The 18,424-nt window shown below is 52.5% G+C and overlaps 1 protein-coding gene across 1 annotated transcript in view; it reads right to left on the bottom strand.

The window, feature by feature from the left end:
* The window catches only part of SRGAP3 (SLIT-ROBO Rho GTPase activating protein 3), a 95,426-nt gene that overhangs the window by 34,125 nt on the left and 42,877 nt on the right, over positions 1-18,424 (bottom strand). The window contains exons 2-4 of the mRNA XM_084292976.1: positions 17,682-17,874; positions 13,367-13,529; positions 5,745-5,807 (exon numbers count right to left, since the gene is read on the bottom strand). Coding sequence (XP_084149102.1) covers positions 5,745-5,807; positions 13,367-13,529; positions 17,682-17,874 — 419 coding nt within the window. The remainder of the gene's footprint in view (positions 1-5,744; positions 5,808-13,366; positions 13,530-17,681; positions 17,875-18,424) is intronic.

Below are 18,424 nucleotides of genomic sequence, written 5' to 3' on the forward strand. Positions count from 1 at the left end.
CCTGCTGGCCCGCACAGCAGGGTGGGGGCCGTTGCCAGCAGGTCCAACCCAGCAATGGCACTGTGATAGGGTTTGATCCACTGCAGGCACCCCGTTCCTCTCCCCACAGCATCACTTGGCTTCATCTCACAGAATTCCCCTGGAATGGCCCAAGATTAAACACAACTTCAGGTCAACGAGGTTTGTGAACATTTCACCCCACACGTTAGTCACCATGCTGAGGAGGGCATCAGCGGGGAGCAAAACCACCAGGCAGTTACCAACCGATGGCACCCCGCTGAGAGGTTTAGGGAATGATCCAAAGCCCCTCTCCAAGGGACTCAGCCAGCGCCAGTCAGACAGCCCCCCGACACGGACGGTGTCCCAGGGCACTGATGTTACCCCTGCAAACAAGCAGCTAGCAATGCAAAAATAATTAAAGCCTCCAACTGGGGTTGCTAGAACTGCTTAAGGAAGATGGCTGCAAATGGGACTGGAACCAAAATAACTTCCCTTGCCACGAGGTTTGAGGACAGATTGTAACCCCACAGGCAAACATCCTGATTCCTTCCCCTTTCTGCACCATTACACACAGGCTCTAACAACATCAAATTATTCAAACTACCACAGAACTGTATCCTTCATTCTGTCGTTACCGATCACCACGATGCCAGCAGGACCCAGATTTAGCGCTGAAGGCAACCAAGCGCTGCAGGAAGCCCCACGGTGGCTGCCGACGGGGGGGCCAGGACGCTGCCTGTGCCCCCAGAGCTGCACTCAGCGTCCTTGCACCGTGCCCTCTGACGAGCTTTTCCACCTCAGCGTTTCTCCTTCTCTGACTGGAGCAGGACAGCGCCGATCCCTTGCAGGAGAGGTGCTGTCACACCGCAAGGAAAGCGGCCGTGCCTGTCCCGCGGGCAGGGGGCACAGCGGCTGGAGGGGAGCGAAGGCACGGCGTGGTCACATCACACCCGGTGCTGGCTGGCCAAAGGCAGAGCTGAACATAAAGGACGCCCTCCTCGCTCAGCAAACGCTCCCCTCAGATGTCGGCTGAGTGTCAGCACCGCAAGGCAAACATTTCCCTGGGCTCCAGAAGCGCGGCCCAGCACCGAGCCCAGCACCGCGCGGCAACACCACGAGTGCCAGAGCAGCCTTGAAGGGTCAGAGACCCCCGAGTTAAAAAGGAGCACGATCCCACAAATGCCGAGCAACTTCACGCAACCCTGGGTGAGGAAAACAGAGTTCTCCTCGGCTGCGGCTGGCAGCATGAGCTGCGGTGCGTTCAGCCTGAAGCATCGGATCGCCTCTCCCGCCAAGCACCGACGTCAGCTCCGAATGAGCTCCACATGCCGCACCACGGACTGCACAAACGAGCCAGCTCCTGTAGGCAACTGCGAGGGACAGCAAGCAAAGGCTTGTGCCTGATTTCTGAGATGGTCAGTGTCAAAATCCTGTAAACGTGAGCCACAGATTTCAAGCTGCAGTTTTGGCAGTGAACATCACAGCACGCATCAAACAGGCACTTTCTGGGTTCTTCCTAAGGAGAAGGACCGAAGGGCTTCCCTGAGACCTCCTTATCGTCTGCCACCGCCTTTTGGTGCAAATCTCGGAGGAAAGTGAAATAGAGGAAATAGAGAAGCCCTGCACTCCAGCACAGCCTGGCAGTAACGAGGAAGGTTCCTCCAGCACCCAGAAGGCAACACAACAGCAAAGCCCAGCGGTTGGGTGATGGACCAATTTGCACAATTTCTGTGAAATCTCAAGGTTACGACCCAGTTCCCTAACAAGAAAAGCTGAATTACTCCCCCAGCTGCCTGCGCTCACCCCAGGCCCCCGCAGCCCCGACCTTTGCGCTGTCACAGCCCACCCCCGGCTGCCCCAACGGGACTGGCTCTTTGTGATGGCCAGAGGAGCTCCGAAGGGTTCTCCTTCCTCCCGCCTGCCCCTGAAGGAGCACCACGGGAGCCACAGGTACAGCTTCCCTGAAGGTCTCTGTAACGAGGCGCGAAGGACTGAACAGGGCCGGCAGCTAACCCGCTGTCCTCACAGCTCGGCGCTCACACGGCTGAAACGACTCCTGGAACAGCTCGCTGCCAGCCACGCTCCTCCTCTGCTGCCATGTGGCGCAGCTTGTGCTTGGAAATGCAGGGGCTATTTCTGATTGTTTTAATATCTGCCCGGATTTTGAATGAGGTCTGCCCACACTGCAGCAATCAGCCCTTTGATCCGCAATTCCCCGATGCCTTCCCAGCGCCTGGAACAAAGTGGCGCTGCCCCTGTCCTGTGCTATTGTCTCATAAAGCAAAACTGCCACAGCTGCGTCCCCGGGATCTGCTCTGCAAATAAGTTAATTAGCTGCAGTGGAAGGAGAAAAATGTGTTCCAATGTTCATTAGTTATTTAACAACACAAGTTGTTTTCCAATATTAATAACAAGTTCTGAATAAAGGCCACCGCCAAAACACCAGCCATACACGGCGCTGCGTGCTGCCTGCAGCTGGGGCTGCTTCATCCTCCCACACAGCTCATCATTAGGTCCTGACCCACAACTGCGCTCAGACAGAGGCTGCCTGACCCCTGCTGAGCACAGGCTCGGGCCCTGCTGAGGTCAAGGGGCCCCAGAGGGCAGAGGTGAGCACAGCCCCGGCCCCGTCCCCTCTTTGTTCTACGAGAGGGGCGCATCCGTCAGACCGACAGGCACCCACTGCCATCCTCCCTGCCCGCGATGCAGCCAAACCACTCTTTTAAGAAAGAAAAACGAGGCCTTTTCAGTGGGTTTCTGTGGTGCACCACTGTATTTCTGCTGTGTGAGCCGGTCAGTGAGTTCTGTAGCACGACCCTTGCAGAAAACACCTGCTCAGCAGGGCGGCACGGCAATACAATTCATTTCACACTTATTAATCCCCTTCCGTATCTCCTCCTGACACAGGACCACCCCAGTCCGTACCACAGACACCAACCTGAGCGTGCCGCCTTCAGCCAGAGCCTGCCTGCACTGTGGCTAGCCCCATACATCAAAGGGCCCGTCGGCACTGCCATACATCAGATCGCACAGCATTACACAGCGCTTACAGGAAACACCACTAGAACGTTGCTGTGGGGCCATTCTTTTTCCTTGCCCTAATTTTGGCCTGAATTCTTCAAAGACAAATGCTTACAATGGGGAAAGCGGCCCGTGAGCAGCATACAACATCAGACCATGCAGACTCTAACCTGACAACCTATCTGCAGGAGTCTATAAAAAAGAATCAAATTAATGAAACCGGCTTTAATTCAGAGCTTATTTCTGTACAAAACTGCTCACAGGTACTCCTATTTCAGAATGACAGTCATCTACCTCCTATTTAATTAAAATCGGGGTGGTTTGGGGGGTTTATGTCTTGCCGCAGAGAGAGTCTGCAGGGTGACTTGCATCAAAACAGCAACGAGGCTGAACTAAAATGAATTGAGTTATTTTGGTTTAAGTTTGAAACTGAATGCCTCAGAAGCCTATAAAAAATTATATTATTTCTACACTCTGCACAGAGTTCCCCTCTCAAAGCCCGAGAAAGCAGCCTGTCCAGGGCACAAACTACAGATACATGGTTCAGCCACAGGCGAGATACATGGAAATGGTTTCCTGGTGTGGCCTACAGATGGATGACATTTGACAAGAATGAGCTTTGCCCCTGTGAGCCAGTTGTCCTTATTCTGCACCTGGTTTTGTCAGGAGTCACAGTTACTGAACGTGCAGCTCCTGGGAACACAACATGCTGTGAGGGACCTGCCAGCAGCAGTCCAGCCCCAGAGATGTCCCAAAACGACACAACCACAGTGGGCCAACCTGCAAGCCAGGCATGCAGTCAGGCCTCTTCCACCGGCTATCTCCGGGACAAAAAACCATGGACTGGAGGAGAGCTGGTCTGTACTGCAGAGATTTAAGATGGTCTTGGTTGCCTGATAAGGCCTGCTTTTGTTCACATCTCACTGTGAGTTTTCACTTGTCTCTCCCCACACTCTTTCCCAGCAGGATGGCAGACACCAGAGGGCTTGCTGCCATTCAGCAGGTGACTGTCCCCCTCTGCTCTGCCCTCAGGAGGCCCCACCTGGAGTACTGCACCCAGCATATGAGAGGGCTCTTCATTACTGGGAGGGTGCTGGGGCAGTGGGACAGGCTGCCCAGAGGGGCTGTGCAGTCTCCTTCTCTGGAGATGTCCAAAACCCGCCTGGCTGCCACCCTGCACAACGTGCTCCAGGTGATCCTGCTTGGCAGGGGGGTTGGACCAGATGATCCTCAGAGGTCCCTTCCAACCTCAGCCATTCTGTGTTTCTGACATAATTACCCCGTTATCTTAGCAGCAAGGTCAGCTCAAAAGAAGCACAAAGCTCTTCCACCCATTCAAACACATTCTGCTCTGCACGCGGGAGCAAAGCAGTAAATGGAGAGAAAATTCAGTTCCCCTGAAGATGAGTTTTGCCACAGACCCAAGAGGACCAAAATTATAATTTCTGCTTTTCCTTGCAGTTCCCTTTTCCTGCAGCTGAGCCCCCAGCTCACTGCTGATCCTCAGACTGACTGCACTGTGTGCTTCCAGTCATGCTCCTGTCCCACATGTGGGTTCTGAGTACACCGGTCCACGTGCACCAAGGTCAGCCCAACCCCTGTTATTCGTTGTTTGTTTTGCACCTGTCATGCTGCTGCAATTAATCTGGATTAGTCACTAGCACTAACACACCTTGTGACATCCACCAACCAACCACCCAACCTTCTTGCAAGCTTTTTAATCCAACCTGGCTGTCCACCCCCACTGCGGGACTCACAAGAGCTGAGTTCTCCCACAACCAGTGCAGGAAAAAAACTATTAAGAGGAAGATTTGTGGCAGAAATATCAAGTAATGTCACTCATGGTCTGTTGTTTAGGCCTATTTTTCAAAAAATGGAATAAAATCATTGTTTAGGAGTAACCCTACTACAGTGTCATTTCTGTGCCAGTAACAGTTACAACTGAAGAAAGCCATGTATCATCTTAACTTTCATGTATAAGACAGATGTTACATTGCTTCATTAAACTTAAAGCACAAATAAAATAAAACAAAATCCTAAGGGGCAAGAGACAGAAGCAACACAAAGATTTTTACTATGAAAACCTACTTGAAGAGCGATGTCCTGTAACAGCAGGGTTTCACCTGGAGGCACAGACTGCATTGCCACCAAAGCGCTCAGAGCAGGGGGATGAGGAGGAGCACATGCTAGTAAGGAGTTCTGTGAATTCAGCAGCAGAGGGTGTGTTCAGCCAGCACCCACAGGCTACCAGACTCATGAGCAGGTCAAGTTTCAGCCACAAATTAGCACTGACAACCCAGAGCACAACTCACGAGCCATTAGCACCTGGCAGAAAGCACCAAGCAAGCGAAAACTGAAAGGGGCAACTCTGTGAAGAAGGCAGGGCAGGTGAGAACACTGCAGACACCAGGGATCGTCCTGGATCATGCCCAAGACATCTCTATTTGTGCTCAGGTGGCACAGTTAGATGGCAGGATCCACTGCCTGATGAAGACATGGAAGCTCTTTCCTGCAGGACAGCTGGGAATTTCTTCCCTGCTTCCATCAAAACCAGCCAAGAGCAAAATGTTTCTAGCAAGTGTGTTGTACTGCGTGATGGCATGAGGGTGAGAGAGACTCCTAAGGTAACTAATGCTTAACAGACATTTTGTTCTCACAAACCAGTCTCCTGAGCCCCCCTCGCTGCACAGGTTAGCCGTGAGCAGGATGAGTTCATCACTTACCGTGTAAAGCTCGTTGGTGACTTTCAAGAGCTCTTCATGCATCTGTAAGCCGATTTCCTTGCTCTGGAAGACAAAAAGAGCAAAGGTTGAGACTCTTATGCTCACAACATGCATTTGGGGAAGGAAAACACGCTTTGGAGCAGGCAGTAAGACTCCAGGACTGCCAACCATTCCACACACCTCTGTCCATCCCATTCCCCTGGCACAGTTCCCAAGCACCACCCCGCTGTGCCAGCCCGACCCCACGGGCCCTCACCCCGCTCAGGAGCTCCCCGGCCCCACGCAGCTCGGGCACTCTGCAACGGGCCCACGGCCCCAGCACCCCGCGGCCCAGAGGACTTCACGTGAGGGGCACCAGAACAAACTGCGGAGGCAGGCAGAAGACACACAGAGGGGGAAGGGAAACCACACAAACGTGCGGCTCAGGCTGGGAGGCAGCAAGGTCACAGACTTCTGAGGAGCTGGGCAGAGGCGTGCGGGAGGCTCGGAGCGCTGGCAGGGCGCTGGTGCGGCACCGCGGCACCTCGGGGCACCTCAGGGCACCTCGGGGCACCTCGGGGCACCTCGGGGCACCAGCAGCAGGCAGACAGCCCGTGAACACTGCCAGGCTGGCCAGCAGGAAGCAGGGAATTGTTTTCCCCTGACTTTCACAAACCGAGGGCGAAGCCGATCCCTGTGCAGCGAGCAGGGTTTGTTCCAAGCCCCGCCAGCTCCTGCGTCCAAGAGAATCCTGGTAATCCCCAGCAAATGCGTTCACACCCATCCCACAGAGAACAAAAACACAGCAACATATTTATGCCGCCACTATCTAGCTGCATTTTTCACATTGCTTTCATGCCTGTAGGGTTTTTCTTTCCTTCTTTCAGTTTACAGTGCAGTGGGTGGACCTTGGCAGCACAGCTGGGCTCTGGTAATGCCTGCCTTAAATGCCTCCTGCCCCTCCGAGACCTGCCCTCTCCTGGCTCCCCTGCCAGACACACGACTTGCCTGCTCCTTGCCCTGCACTGGAGTTAACTAAACTATGCACATTTTAATTACAGACATTTTTTTTTTTAATGAAACAGCCCTGCAGCATGAGAAATGCCCCAGGGGCCTTATTTACGACACTTCACAAATCCTGTCTAATATCCTTCCTGCTCCAGAAGCTGAAAAGACAGCATCAATAGGGCTGCCAACCCACATCTGGGCTGTTTTTTCCATTTCTAAACATTAAAACCAAAATACAGATGGCCTCCTCTTCCAATCTGCCTGTGACAGTGAAGTTTAGAAATAAACCAGCATTTTGATTTCCTTTAATTTCCTACAAACCCTTTACAAAATAAAACGCAGAATTACCATCAGGAATACACGCAGCACAGCAAGCCCTCGTGCTATTTGAATTGCTGCATTTTCACTTCTGGTCCGTGTTTGTCCATGCATCGCCCAGCCTGGGCTTCCGAGCCCAATGCAGAACCTCACACACGGTGTCATTTATTTCTCCTGCCAGCACACAGGGATGAAGCAGGAATTACCAGCAATCTTGGTTTTCCCTTCCATTGGCAAAATTTATCTCCAGTCCACAGTCAGCCCCCGTGTGGCTCTAGCACGTGCCCTCTCCTCCCTTCTGGTGACCTGTTTCACGCAGACTGGCAGCATGCACAGAAGCAGAGCCTTGTCTCCTGCCAGAGGAGTGTGTTCCCGCCTGCCTTTGCCGACTTCCCAACAAAAGCTGCGCTCCTGAGCGTGGTTACGTGGCTGCTGCATTCTCCTGGCAGAGCTGGCTGCGTTAGCACTGGACGGACTCTCCTGTATAATAAATCATACCATAAACACCCGTGGGCACGCTAATCACTTCAGTTCAGTCTCCAGCCACCCAGCACCACCTGCCAATCCAGCTTGCTGTGATAGGTTTATTAAGGACACCTGCTGCTGGACTTGCAATTTCCCACCACCTCTGGTATTTCAGAGTGAAGATTATCAGGGCTTCCCAGCCTGAATATTTCCTTTTCCTTTCACCTCGGCCATGACCTAACCTCCCTCTTCTATTTGTCCTCAGTAGCTCATTTTCACTGATCTGACCAGAGCAGCCCAAAGGCTGTCTCAGGCAGGACACGGTTACGAAATGCCCACACCACGGTTATATAATGGAGTTTCCAATTTCCCAACTGCGACAGCCAAAGTTCAGCAGGCTCAGGATAAAGCTGACTGTGAGGTTGGCATCCTCCTCCCCCCGCCCCCTTCTCTGTGGAAATCCCTTCGCCTCCCTGCGCTTCCCCCTCGCTCCCTGCAGGACGGAGCAGCCCCCGGTGCCCCCGTCTCGCTAAAGCTTGGCTGCGGGTCAGGCCAGCTCCTCCTCAGCACTCAGGATGCTGCTGCAGATGTGCATGCACTGCCTTCCTGCCCTCCCTCCTAATTATACCCCACATCTCTCCGTGGAACTTGCCTGGCTAGGAAATGCTAATTGGAACTGGAAGATGTGTTTAAACTAAGTATAGATCCCCACCAAAACACCAAACAAAGTTAGAAAAAATAGTTCCTTTCAGATTTCTCTCAGCTAAGCTCAAACATCTTTGTGCATGGTCTGCTTGGCTTGTTGGGTGGGTGATGGCCCAGAGGCCTGGCCAACCCACACACAGTACAAGTTTAATCCTAGACTATTAAAAGTTAGCATTTAATGCAGAGAGGGAAGTGAGGAAGCTAAGGATTAGAAGCGCTCTGCATTCGGTGAATTATGCAGTAATTATAGTTTATCTGTGAATTAGTGTCAGAGCACTTGGAAGAGTCAGAGGACCGATGCATGCTGCTCCCATTCACACTCCCGTGAGGTGCCAAGAAGATGCCAATTAGCAGGAGGTGCTAAGTACCCCCAGCCATCTGGAAACCTCATCTGCTAGGAAACCCCAGCCCCTCTCCCCTGCCACCAGAGCCAGCATTCACCGCCTCGTCTCCAGGATCTCTCTGGTGGCTCGCTCACAAGCAGCAGCACTGCTGGAGGCGTGCAGCACCCCGGGCAGGGGGCACCTCCAGGACGGGGCTTGTTCAGTCAGGGGCTGTAGAGAGCGGGCTCTCGGACCCCAAAGACCCCACGGCTGTAAGGGATCAGAGCAATCACATCTAACCCTTCCGCTGACCCCCCTGCACAAACCTAAGCCCCCAGGGCCTGAACCAAGCCCTTCCCCAAGCCGGAGGACAGGCCTGTGGGCAGAGCCAGGGCCCAGAGGCAGCTGCAGCTTCTGCCTCTGCCCCAGCTTTCCTGTGCGACCGGGGGACGTCCACGAAGCTGTAATTTTCAAACCTAATTTTGGACTCTTAAATAGAGCAACAAAACTGGCTCAGTTGGCGTTCACATGAGTCACGTTGCCACTGAGGGACCACAGGTGTGTACATGCACTACGTTTCAGGGCCTGTTTGCTTACAGACACTGCAAACCAGCCTCTGAAGGCGCCGATGGGGACCACAGGGACCTGCAGCACTGCCAGAAGCCTCCCAGCAGAGCAGCACCCAGCCTCGTCCCGACCTCCGGCAGGTAGAAGCTGACAGCCTCACCTCTCCTCCTAGCTTGCTGCCCGCCCTCTTTGTAACAGGCAGATTGCGTTTGTATATTCACGAGACAAAGCCAGAACGTCCTGCAGCACACTCAAACCCCCTGGCACCATTCACCGAACCCAAACTCCAACCTAGCTGTTTGCTTCATGCCTGCCATTCCCACTAAAAACACGGCTGCTTAGTGGAACAGCCTCCTTCAGTTAGCAGGTCTGTTAAAATCCCTGCTGCTGCAGACACGGGGACAGGAAGAAGCACCATGAGCACGGACAACAAAGAACACTTGGTTAAAGAAGAAGAAAAGCTCTCCCTTCCAGACAGACACCGCTTCTTCATTAAATCCCCATCCAGGGCACGGCAGTACGGGACATAATTAAATCCACTGTCACGGCACGTAATTAAACCTCTCGCTGGGGAATGCCGCGGCACAGTTATTTCGGACAGAGCAATGCTGTCTGCAGTGTGAGTTCTGTCCTGTGCCGGGAAGCAGCAGCCGCAGGGGGAGGCAGAGGGGGGGACGCCTGCCCGGCCCCGCAGCACATCCCGTGCCCAGGGCTCGCCAGGAGGAGTGCTGCAAGGCCTCGAGGGGACACGATGCAGCCCAGCGAGGAACTCAATTGGATCTCTGCAGTTCTGTGCCTTGGCACCTCCATTTATTGCCTGCCGATTGCTATGCTAATATTTGCCTTAATCATCCCCTCCTGCCCCAGCAGCGCAGCTCGGACTGGAAGCTCCAAGGACGTTTGCCCAAGCGAGCTGCTACTCGCTACGCTTCAGTCTGCAGGGGTTCAGCTGCATGACGTGAGCTCAAAGGATGAGCCAAACCTAAATAAAATTAAAATAATAATAATAAAAGCTATTTCTACATATCAGGACCACCTTACTAACAACTTAAACACATCTATGCTTTAAAGCCACAACACAGGATATATACTGCCTGCAGTGCCCATGGACAAAGTGGGTCCATTGATTTCAGCGATGTACCCTGATTTACCAGCATGACATCTGGTTTTATAATTTCTCTTTGACTCTGTATAAAAATGCTCAGGGAGGAGCACTTTCAAACTCTGGCTGCAGACAAACACTCATGTTCCACCCCACCAAACCTCATCAAAACCCTAAAGCTCATCACTGTCCTGAAAAACCAGCCCTTGCTGAGTCCTCCACGGACTTCTCCAGCTTGCAGTCTAACTTGATCCCCCAGGGGCTGTAGTCTTCTTTTCTTTTTTTTCCCTCTATTTCACAACACTCTGTGATATTAAAAAGAAACGAACAATGAGAGGAGGGGTTGCATTTTTCCCTACAAGGCTTCCTCCTCACTTTCAAAGCTAACCAAGTTGTCCCTCACTAAGCCAAGAAGGAAGTGGAGAGCATGGCAGGGACGCAGCGGGCAGACTCCCTGCTGCCAGCACCACCAGCCCGAGCTGAACCTCCGCAGAAGAAACCCACAGCCCTCGGTTCATCCAGCACCAGGGCAGCGAGCTCCTCTCAGCGTTGGAGGGAACGCAGCTTCCCTTCTGGGCAAAGCCACTACCACTGCAACTCGGAGGTGGCCCTGCAGCCACACAACCTGCACAGCTGGCCAGCCACAGCCACAGCCTGCAAGAGCGGATTTACCAGTGATGTACCAGTGATGTCCCAGTGATGTACCAGTGATGTCCCAGTGATGTACCAGTGATCCGAGCGCTGTAAGCCACCACCTTCTCCTCTGGCGTTTGGTAATCACCTTACACCTTCTGCAAGGCCAGCGGCAGCCAGCACAGCCAGCAGTGACCTGAGCTGAAGTGAGCTCAGCCCTGCAGACACCTGGCTGCGCCAGCCCCCACTCACACGCTGCAAACCCAAGCCCAGCAGCTCATACTTCTTCCTCTCCTGGATTTGGGTCACTCCAGAAGGCTTTCTGGCTCTCACCACGAAACGCGCGTCCAGCCGATGAATGGCGAACGCCAGGACGAGGGGAAGGGAAGGGAGCAAACGCTGCAGGTCACGGGGAGGGCACAACACTTGAGTGGAGCTGCACAAAACACAGAGCCCCCATTTAGTAACGAACGGCCCACACCAGCACTGAGCAGAGCGGGGGAAGTCACGGGGAGAGGCATCGCAGCGCTCAGCACCTTTGTTGGCAAATTACCGCTGCGATGATCGATTGCTTCTCAATTATGCCCGTCCTCAAAGCCCAGAGAGTACGGAGCTGCTGCTTTGCTGCCATTGTTTACATTGACATAATGGAAGCACAATGCACAAAACCTGCCCGTCCCTCCACGTTCCCGCAGCATGTCACAACCCATTAATAAATTCTAGATGGGAGGAATTTAGAGTGACATCTCTGGAAAAAAATGTTACCCTAATTTACCATCAAAAAGCAATCTGCGACCAAACCAAACAGCTGAACCACGATGCGGATGCCTTTAACCCTTCTGGTGTTGGTTTATTTGCCTGTCAGCCCTGTGCGGCACGGTCTCCCCAGGAGGAGTGCTTGAGGAGCTTTGGCCATTATACTCAAAGGCAGAGTGGGTAAAATACTGAAAGACGCCTGCTCTGAGCAGTCTAACACCAGCTGCAAGGCTGGACTGCGTATCTAAAGCAACCTTTTATCAGGATGCTCTGATTTCCACACACGTTTCTCACCAAGCACTGCTGCAAAGTGCTGCCCGATGCCACTTTGGGCACAGTGTGCAATAGGTTAAAAAAATAACCTGAGTATCCCCAAAAACGTCAACCTTCCTACCCACATCAAGGGCAAACGATGACACAAAATAGGCCTTTTCAGTGATTTAGCTGATCATTATTCCTGGGGACATGTGAGTCCTGCTACAATTCAAGCCTCAAGGGACAAATGCCAGTGAAATCACAGATCCCCACAACCCAACTGCAAAGCCTCCCTTTGATTAAAACAGGGGCTGGCTTGTGCAGGCTGCAGATGAAGTCGGTGCTACTTCACCTCACTTGGCAGAGGATGGGGGAGGGATGAAAAAGGAGCAACAACTTCATGCAATGTAAGTGTTGTGTCTTAAAAGTTAAAATCCAAAAAGAGGAAGAATGGAGAGGACTGAGGAAAACCAAATAAACAATCCTGCTGAATGGATGAAATACTTTCACCGTCACATGGGAGAGGATTGACTTACCACAGTCAAAATACTTCATTTTACGCCCTTGTTTAAGTGATGACTGGATTTGTCCTACAGATTAAAACAATAAATACTACCACAGTCTTATGAAGTGGAAGGATAGTCTTGATATACGTCTCAAAACTGGGTTCAGAGTAAAGTGCAAATGGGAGGGAGATTGAGACCAACATAGAACTAACCAGGACAGGAAAAGGGATGACATCCCAGATCACAACAGGAAGTCCAAGCCTGCCCCTGCAGTTTAATTTCCAGGTTAGATCCATAAACTAGAAGAAACTAGCCACAAAAAAAATATCACATTTAAAAATGTGGCTAAAATTTCAAGATAACCACTGAGTTCAGAGCTCCTCTCCTGTGCAGTCAGCCATCCCGCAGGGCTCGCCCTGCTCCATCTCTTCAGCAAGTTGCCTCTGAGAATTTTACTTGGCCTGCCGTCCTATGGCTTTACACCGTCACATTACAGAGTTCAAGCTCCTGTCTCAGTGAGAAAACCAGAGGTGACCTACACTTCTTAAAAAGTCTCGTTACCCTTCTCTGCTTTTCAGCAACGCTGGCTTTCTTACACCCACTTACACCATTGTTGGGCAGAGGGGACAGGCTGTGCCCAGACACCAGCACTGCTGGCTGCAGCTTTGGGTGCAACTTTGACTCCATCTCTGTGGACTCTGTCCCCTCTGCCTTGCTGGACCACGATCAAAAACCAGCTATTCTCCAACTGATTTCAAGTCTGGCTTTTCTCTAGGGCGTCTCCAAGTGTTTTATAATGTTAAACACTCCCATGCCAAAAACAGGGCAAAAAGCAGTCTCAAAAATTCAAATGCCCAGTAAGTAAATTCATTTTCCATCTTCAAAAAAAGTTTCCAACTTGTGTAGAAGTCCACATAAGACTTCTTTAAAAAACAAAAACAAAACACACTAAGTCATAAGGACACATTCTGCCTGTGCAGGGCTCTCCAACACAGCGGGGGTTACCTTTTTAAAGAGCCTGATGACATCCTCACTGATCTGCGACAGCCGGACGATGACATTGTTCATGAAGATGTCATTCAGGGTGGCATGATCTCTGCTCTCTCGGCGGGTCTGTGTCAGAACCAGGTACCAGCAGTTCACAGGGGAAAGCAGGTGCTGATCTTTCCTAGGGAAATTTGGAAAGAAGCAAAAATGTCAAGGGGACAAGTCAAGAAGGCACACGATTTTCAAATGAATGCTGTTAGCATATTAACATTGCCTCCTTCAACAGCACAGAGCTGCCAGAATTCACCATGCCCCCAGAGAAAAGCATGAGCTGCTCTCGTCTCCTCACACAGAAACACTGCAGCACACGGCCAAGCACCTGACCCTGCAGCAGCCACAATGCCAGCTCCTCCAGCCCTTCTGCTTTAGACACCACTAGCTCGGATCACTGAGCTCACTGCTCGGTATTTTGGTGGTATCAGGGGTTTATTGTAACAGCCACCATCTAAATATGTACCGGGGGGAAAGGTGGTAACTCTCGTCTCATTGTGTTCATTCAGATTTGGTCAGATCAGAGCTGATCCCCCTCCAACACCACCACACTGCTGCGTGCTGTCCCTCACCGCGCTGCCGGCCACCGACCCTACTGCACGGCCCAGGACATCTTGTTCTTCTGCGAGCTCCATCCCCCAGATACAAACATCGCAGAGAAGCAGTTTTCATGAGAAAACAGCACCACGAGTCTCATGTTCATCCCTGCAGAGAAAGAAACCACGCGGCAAAGTGGAGGTGACACCGGCAAGGTGCAGCCCCGTGTCCCCACCCGAGCCCCGCGTGCTGCCTGCCAGCCCCTCGGCTCCCCGCGGCACAGGCTGCAGGGCGCAGCTGCCAGCCCCAGAACTCAGCCCAGCGCCTCGCAGGCACCAGCTCTCCGCCAGCACCCACCCCGCAGGGCTGCAGCCCCACTCTCTGCCACTAAACCAGGGGGCCAGATCTTGCCCTACTTGTTAGGGAGAAAGCAAAGTCTGAGAGCGGTTCCACAATTTCCCCAACCTTTGGAATCCCAGACAAGTAAGACGACAGCCACCCGCTTATCTGCAGTGCTTTGACAGGTTTTATTTTGAGCACTGGACTTGTCCCAAGCACAATGCTGATATGGCACCAGACACAGGTGAATTAATTACCCTGGCATAACGACTTGCAGCATAACTGGCTCCAGCCAACCCTCCCCTGCCCCAGCGCCAGTGACTCACGCTGGCCCTTGCTGAAGGGCAATTCCTGCTCACCCTTACGTCTCCCCATCACTGCTGCGTCTGCCCAGGTCAGCTCTGAGCTGTAGCAATGCCCGCACCTTGTAACTCAGCTGCTGAGGCGGGTGTAGCTGGAACTGCCCCCAGTTTTGGTAGGGCTCCAGAAGAAATGGCCTGGGACGTGCCCTCTGCCAGCCCGTGGAGCTGCCCTGCATGGCCAGCAGCCCCAGAGCCCTGCACAGGGGGAAGACATGGCCACTTGGTGGCCACAAGGAGAGGGAGGGCTCTTGGAGGGCAACCACAGCCCGGCAGAGCTGGCTGGTAATTCAGGAGCGCGCCCTTCCTCGCCATCCACTGGTCTGGATGAGATGGGAAACCTGCCTCTTCCCTACGATGAAGCAGTGAGGTCAGGGAGGCAGCAATCCCTTCGAGGCTCTGCCAGGGAGGGGAGTTTTGCTGCTTCTTTCCGCTTCGTGCTATTAATACAGCTGTCACTTTCCTCTCAGAACAGAGCCCATTTGCCACGCAATCTGTTGCATCGCATTTAGTCCGCTAAACAGTGCTGGAGAAAACGTTTTAAATCCAATGTTAACACGAAGTGTCTGTGCACAACATGAAAATATTCATGTATGCTGAATATTTACCGCCGCGTTAATCCAGCCCACGCTGCAGACAACAAAGGCTCCCGTGAACTGCAGCACATGGCGGGTTGGGAAACCCAGAAGTGCCCCGGAGCCAGAGAGCCACGAGAGCGAGCACGTCCACGCCTGGCTCTGCCGGGACAGCAGCCGAGGGGCATCCGAGCCCCCAACCCGCCTGGAAGCCAGAGGGGGTCAGAAAAACTCTCCTCTGAGGGAAATTTCTGTGAGTATTTCACACATAATGAGAGCGAGTAATCTTGACACATTCCGTTTCAACAACACGAAAACCAGCCTGCGCTGTTTTCCCACGCATTGCATTTAGTATTAAACCAAATCAAAATTTTCAAAAATGATACACGCAAAGCAGAACACCCCTGTGTGACAGCCACACGCTGAGACCCTCTGAACAAGGCAGCTGAAACGATTCATTGCCAGCACTTCACCTACACCACTTCCTCTGGTCACACCGCCGTGCTGTGCTGGGGCTGGGCTCCGAGACCAGTGAGCACGTGCCGTGGCATTGCACTGCCTTCCTCTGCAATGAACACGCTGCACATGAACCTACCAACAGGCAGGGACAAAGAGGTTTGGACAGAAAACATTGGTGTCCCTCTCTTGAGACGGAGCGAGGCATCCGAGGACTGGGCAGAAGCGTGCACAAATCCAGCTGACCCTATGAACGCTGCCAATACCCTGCAAAGCACTGGGCCCTGCGGCCTGGGTGTTTTACAGAAGCAGAGAATCAGTCACCTGCAGACACTGTACAGTACAGAGCGCCTTCCTGGCATCTTACATAAGATAAGCAATGCCCCCAGCTCTCTCAGAAGTGCCCTGATGCGGCTCTCAGCTGACAGGAGGCACACACACAGGCGGCCTTCGCAGGTGCCCATCTTTCCAAGAACAACTTTGTGAGCCCAAACCCAACAGCTCCTTCCCCAGGATCGTTATCCCTGACATACGAGACAGCAGCGCACAGCTGGCAAGCAGCAGCCAGCTGCAGAAAGGACAGAGAGAACCTGAACGGCAGCTCGTGTTGAGCAGCCTTATGCATAAGACAACAGCAAATCCTTGCTCACTGGAGAGACCGAGTAAACAGATTAAATGGGATTTAGTAATATGGAATAAATAGGATTCGGTAATGAAACAGCAGAAATTGCTGCTGCTGCGGCTGAAATGGGGAAAAATAATCACGGGAGGTCAGAAAGATCACAAAGTGCCAGGGGCTAGCAAGCTAAGTGCATCCGGCAGGCAAAGACCTGTTTTCTAGGAAAGTGGCTGTAGTTGTTGGCCAATTACACCAGCTTCATCTCCAGCAAAGGACACGCTCCCTGATGAAAGAATATTTTACGGATGCAGCCAGTGGGGAGACAAAGGCCGGGAGTTTCAAAGCGCTGCAGGGGAACCAGCCACGGGGAGCACCAGCCTCCGTGCTGCAGTGCTGCTGCGTGGTGCCAGCACCCAGACCCCAACGGCCAGGGCACGGGGGCACCGCTCGCGCTGCCAGCAGGAGCCCCGTGCCCCAAGAGGAGCCAGGGAGGGCTGGTCCTGGCTCCCTCTCTCTCTGGTCCTTGTGAGGAACACGGCCAGCAGCTCCGACGATGAGCTCGGCGGCTGCTGAATTGCACATGTGCTCACAGAGCCTTGTCCTGCAGACCCCAGCCTGCCGTCCCCAACAGGCCACAGGGAGCACACCTGCGGGGTGCAGGAGACCAGGGAGCAGCTCCTCCGAGAGGACCGCGGCGTGGCCAGGAGCCTGGGAGTCCCAGCCACCAGCAGCACTGACTCCAGATCCTGGCTGCAAAACCCGCTCACCTCCAGGCTCAGATCCTGCCTCGAGCTTCCTTTTTTTGGATCTCTCGTTTTAGGCAAGCTTGAAAGTGTGGTTACACTGAAGAGACTGCTTTTGAAAACTTGCACACGTTCACACATTCAGGGATTTTGTAATTTTCATCATCAGTTTGAGTTTCACACTATTCCAGATCCAACTCATACGTCCCATTTCAAAGCTTTGTTTTAAAATATTTACATGGAAAGCATACATATTTCATTTTCAAAAAAACTGTAATAAATTAGATTTCCAGCAGCTGCTTCCAAGTCTGAGCCTGTAAGCAGATCTATGAGCAATGGGAAGCGTTCTGACACTGAAAGATTGGGCTGCACACAGAAACCAGGGTTTATGAAATGGGCCTACCATTATTCACACAATCAAATCAGTGACCGAATTCAAGCCTTTAAAAAAAAAATACAAGGGCCATGACTCTTTCCAAGCCCCCAATCCATATTTTTTATTCTACTGCTCAAAGAAGTACCTAGGAAGCCCAACTCCAGCAGCACAGCTCAGTATTGCTGCAGCAGAAGTCCTGAAAAGCTCTCACACCTAGCACTTGAACCAGTTTCTGACCCTTGGTTTTGCACCCCCCTGCTCCTGCAAACGCTGCTTACTTGAACTGGTGCTCTCTGGAGCTGCGTATCTTGGAGGAGAACCGCTCAGCCAGCTTCTCCAGGCTCCGGGAGTACTCCAGCTCTATCTCAGCCTTCCTGCGGAAGAACTCCTGCAGGTCCTGCAGCAGCTGCAGGCGCGACTCCGACTGCTGCTCCAGGCATTTGAACTGCTCCACCAGCTGAGTGCGGATCTCTGAATGCACACAAGAGGAAAAGAAAACACAGCGTAAGCAACAAACACTCACAGGAGGGTTGTCTGTCTTGTCATAGAGGAAATCTCACAGGCATTGCTAGAGCAGGCTCCCTCACGCGCCTGAGATTTAATCCAAGGCTTATTAAAGTCAACAGATTTTTTTTCCAAGTGAGAGCTGAAGAATTTCATTCACCAGCCTCATATTAAAACCTTGTTCTTTGTCAACATAAACAGCTGCATAAGTACACAGACCCTCAGAGCTGTTCAACCGCCTACTTGAAACTAGACAACGATGCTTCAATTTGTCTATTACCACCTGAAATTCTGAATTCTTCACTTACAAACCAACTCGCTGTTTGCTCCCCTGTCACCTGAACACCTGCAGAGGAGCTGACAAGGAACTGCAGAAAGCCGGCGCTATAGAGGCACTCCTCACCCCCTGCCCTGCAGAGCTGGTGGCTGCAGTGGCACATCAGCAGTCATTGCTCCGTGCTGGCTGCTGAACTGGCAAGGTTTTACATAACAGTCATGCAGAGCACTGACTGAAATC

This window comes from Netta rufina (genome assembly GCF_964035555.1).
Source record: "Netta rufina genome assembly, chromosome: 10".
NCBI classification, from domain to species: domain Eukaryota; kingdom Metazoa; phylum Chordata; class Aves; order Anseriformes; family Anatidae; genus Netta; species Netta rufina.